This window comes from Erythranthe guttata, chromosome 4 (genome assembly GCF_056151865.1).
Source record: "Erythranthe guttata isolate IM_541 chromosome 4, IM_541, whole genome shotgun sequence".
NCBI classification, from domain to species: Eukaryota; Viridiplantae; Streptophyta; class Magnoliopsida; order Lamiales; family Phrymaceae; genus Erythranthe; species Erythranthe guttata.
In genome coordinates, this window is record NC_142536.1 from 9,563,423 (window position 1) to 9,568,234 (window position 4,812).

At 33.6% G+C, this 4,812-nt stretch overlaps 1 protein-coding gene across 1 annotated transcript; it reads left to right on the forward strand.

Moving 5' to 3' along the window:
- Positions 1–357: 357 nt before the first annotated feature.
- Positions 358–4,553, forward strand: LOC105954907 (beta-glucosidase 44). The gene is made up of 11 exons (XM_012978591.2): positions 358–701; positions 1,104–1,162; positions 2,144–2,219; positions 2,327–2,398; positions 2,499–2,586; positions 2,714–2,966; positions 3,068–3,183; positions 3,445–3,662; positions 3,760–3,791; positions 3,884–3,986; positions 4,082–4,553. Exons 1-11 carry the CDS (start codon positions 452–454, stop codon positions 4,357–4,359), a joined length of 1,545 nt encoding a protein of 514 aa, XP_012834045.2. The 5' UTR covers positions 358–451; the 3' UTR covers positions 4,360–4,553.
- Positions 4,554–4,812: the final 259 nt, after the last annotated feature.

Sequence of the window (4,812 nt, forward strand, 5' to 3'; positions counted from 1 at the left end):
TGATTATCTGATTTCAAATTGTGCTGCTCGAATTGGGCTTGCTCATTTTACAAGAGAGTTCAACAATTTTGTTTAATTAGAATTTCGTGATTGTATATGTATTATGCTCCAATACAATTAGAGTTTTTCTTACCATAATTCGTAAGCATCTTCACAAAGTTTTGAAAAGTAAACACTCATTGGGGATATAAATTAGCTCCAAATAATCAAGAAAAGGGAACCATTGTACATTTGAGACAACATATACAACCCTTGACTTTAAGTCAACCCCAAGGTACAAGCCTCCAAAGCACAGTTGCATGAGCGAAACCGCCAATCACTATCTATAACATGACCCTACTTTACTCTCTCTTTATCTCTCTATAAATAGATACACACCTTTCTTGTAACAATTAACAAATACTTCACACTATTCTCATTAGCTACAACAATCACACACTTTTTTCCACCAATGAAGATGAGCAAAGCCCCATTTCTCTTCTTTCTTCTCTGCACCACTTTATCCTTATCCCAATGCTTCACTCACGAGGAGGACGCTTCGCCGGAAACCGCTGTCGGCCTGGACCTTGGTGGGCTGAGCAGACGCACCTTTCCCAAGAATTTTGTGTTCGGCACGGCAGCCTCCGCCTACCAGGTGGAGGGCATGGCCAGCAAAGACGGCCGCGGCCCGAGCATTTGGGATACTTTCATCAAAACACCTGGTAATTGTCCTCGTTGTATTATAAATTGTCAAGTCACTTACAAATTACAATAACACTAATCTTTATATATAAAAGAAAAAAACACTGACCAATCTTACGCCACCCTAATGGCATTTTTGTAATTATTTTATTCTCTACTAAAATTCCACTTTTGTTTATTATCTCAAGGGAGAGAACGGTTTTCCGCTTCACAACCAAGAGTAATTAAATGTGTTTTCCCACTATTATAGCCTTTTCTCAATTATTATGAAATTATCTTTTAACATTTGTAATTAAATCAACTTTGTATAAATGACGATGTTGTTACTGTAATTTAAATATCACTAATAAATTTTATTATATAGTATAAAATATTTGGTATTATAATTGTTATTGTCATGTATTTAAATAATTATTACACAGGACTTGAGCCAAACAATGCCTCCGGGGAAGTGTCAGTGGACCAGTATCACAAATACAAGGTCAGTTTTGTTTTTTGTTTCTTAGTTCAATATCCAAACAAATATCCAATCAAACTGTCCTTTAATTTGCAGAGATAAGTTGAACCTTTTGTGATGTCATATTTCAGTTTCGAATTTTGATACAAAATATGCCCTTTCTCCACTATTTATACTTTTCTTTAATCTATTTTCTTTTCTTTTTTCAAAAATAAAATCAAATATGCATCATGTTTCTTCTACATATTTTTTATTATAAGAAATTCATTATATATATATATATATATATATATATATATATATATATATATATATATATATATATATATATATATATATATATATACAGGGGCGGACACAAGGTATGCCTTGGGGGGGCCTCCGCCCCTGCAGAAATTTTTTTTTTACCTTTTTTTTATGAAATTTTTAATATTTTATGTTATTTATCTATTAATTTATACCATTTAGCCCCCCCAAAGTTTAAATTTAGTAGCATTTTAGTCCAAAAAAAAAATTCTAGCCCCCCCACCCAATACTCCCTAGGTCCGCCCCTGTATATATATATATATATATATATATATATATATAATATAATATAATAGGACCAAGTGCGACACTGACATTTCAACAATCTTTAATCACGTTTTAGGTTATAAGAATAGACAAACAACAATTTATGGTCCAAAAGAAAGAAAATTATGCAACTGGACCAATCCTTCACTTTTCTCTAGTCCTCTTAATAATTGGCAATTGGGACCAACATAGAAAAAAAAAATTATCAAGTATTTTCTTTATTTTACTCTACTCAAATTTATAAAAGATAAAATAAAATGACAAGGTCAACAAATATAGACAACAACGAGACTGTAAGGCCCCGTTTGGTTGGGGAGATCAGCCAAGATTAACTAAATAATAAGATTAAAATTGTTTAGTTTCCTGGTGGCCTTGTGTATCAACACTTAAAATTGATTCTTATCTTACACTTTCAAATTTTTGTATACACAGGATGACCTTGATCTTATGGCAAAGCTAAACTTTGATGCCTACAGGTTTTCAATTTCATGGTCCAGAATATTCCCATGTAATGTTAATAATACCAAGTTATAATTACCTAAATAATTAATTTTATTGATTTTCCTACTAAATCATGTGCATGTAAAAATGACTCAATTCTCTAAACAAATTCAGATGGAACCGGAAAAGTGAACAAGAAGGGAGTTGCTTACTACAATAGGTTGATCAATTACATGCTCAAAAAAGGTACATCCAACCCAAATTAAATAAAAAAAACCCCTATATAAATTTGATGTCGATACGAAATAATCATAATATAATTTCCGTCCAATGTTTTTTTTTTCAGGCATCACCCCATATCCCAATCTCAATCACTACGATCTTCCTCAAGCGCTTCAAGATCGATATAAAGGTTGGCTAGGCCGTGAAGTAGTGTAAGTACCACACTAGCTCTATCTTTTTTTTTTTTTTCTATAGCATGCATATAAATATATATATATTCGACCGTATATATTATTATTATCTAATACGTACGAATGAATATTTATTTATTTGGTGCAGGAAAGATTTTGCGGATTATGCAGAGTTCTGTTTCAAGACATTTGGGGACAGAGTAAAGAATTGGCAGACGTTCAACGAGCCGAGAGTGGTGGCTGCACTTGGCTACGATAACGGATTCTTTGCCCCCGGGAGATGCTCTAAAGCATTCGGAAATTGCACGGAGGGAGATTCTTCCACTGAGCCTTACACTGTTGCTCACAATCTCATTCTATCCCATGCTGCTGCTGCTCAGCGATATCGCCAGAAATATCAGGTCCGAAAAAGATATAAACAAATTAAACATTAATTTCTTGGTTAATAATTAGTACGTATTTTGACTTATATATTCTTTTGTTTGTGCTTGAAATTTGACAGAAGAAGCAGAAGGGAAGAATCGGGATCCTGTTGGATTTTGTTTGGTACGAGCCTCTTACAAAATCCAAAGCAGACAACTATGCTGCTCAAAGGGCAAGAGACTTTCACATTGGATGGTAATAACTCCAAACTTTTTTTCTTCAATGTTAAACTAATTAACCACTTGCACTACAAATGATTCAACTTTTCGTACGATAAATTTATATTAAGTCATTTCCCTACAACCGTGGAGACGGTTCGAAAATTTTCGGGTTGGATTTAATTGTTGACATATAATAATATATCTTTTTTATTAAGAAACAAAAAGATAACAATAAAAAAACAATAATAATTGTTGACAATCAGTATTGACTTCTTTGTTTTTTTTTTTTGTGAAGGTTTATGCATCCTCTGGTGTACGGAGAGTACCCAAAAACAATGCAGAATATAGTTGGGAAAAGGCTACCAAAGTTCACAAAAGACGAGGTCAAGATGGTCAAAGGATCGTTCGATTTTGTGGGCATAAACCAGTACACTGCATACTACATCTATGATGCTAAACAAGAAAATCCCAAGAACTTGGGCTACCAGCAAGATTGGAACTCTGGATTTGCTTGTAAGATAATAATTTCTTCTTCATACAAATTCCTATTCACACTTATGTTTCTAATTACTACATATCTCAATGATCTGTCCTAAAATAATATTTTCAGACGATCGTCATGGAGTGCCAATCGGACCACGAGTGAGTTCATCCGAAACTACATAACTAAATCAGAAAACACTAAATAAACGTGGCTTTTTTTAATATGAAATTACTTGTCTATAAATTTGCAGGCACACTCATATTGGCTCTACATTGTGCCATGGGGTCTATACAAAGCCGTCAACTACATCAAAGAGCACTACGGGAATCCCACCATGATTTTGGCTGAAAATGGTAAATATACGTTAATAATCGAGTCGACCTCAAATACTAATAAATAAATTAAAAAAGAAAAATAAAAGTTTGCGTTGCACGTAAATATTTTGCAGGTATGGATCAGCCAGGCGAACTAACACTCCCGGCGGTTTTGAACGACACAATAAGGATAAATTACTACAAAAGCTATTTAGTCGAACTAAAGAAGGCGATAGACGAAGGAGCAAATGTCGAAGGTTACTTCCAATGGACATTTGTCGATAACTTCGAATGGAGATTGGGATATACTTCGAGGTTCGGGATTGTGTACGTCGATTTCAAGACCCTCAAGAGGTATCCTAAGTTTTCTGCTTACTGGTTCCAGAAGCTTCAACAGAGAAACAAGCATTAACTAATAAGCACCAAAAAACATCCTTGTACTAGCTACTTGTTTTTTTTTAAGGTTTCAGTTTTCATTAGGGGAACCAATAAGCTTCAGCTGAAAAGTTGAAAAGGCATTGTATTGTTTTCTGTTTTCTTTTTTGTTCTCCCTCTGTACCTGTTGGTGTACCTGCCTGATTCAGTATAAGTTCCCTTGAAGTTCAATTAGGCACACTACAGTTTAATTGAATTTTGTTTGAGAGTTTATTACAAAGGGGTTCAGACTGTCAGGATGTTGACCGTAATTTATCCTAACAAGGGCACTTAATTAAAAAAAAAGACATTCAATTTTTTTATCTTTCAAATATTTTCAGTTCATTCAAATTTATTTGCAAATAAGGAAAACCCTTTTTATATATACAAAAATTACCCTCAATTCCTTGAAACCCAATTCAACTCCAATTTCATGATTTACACAACAATT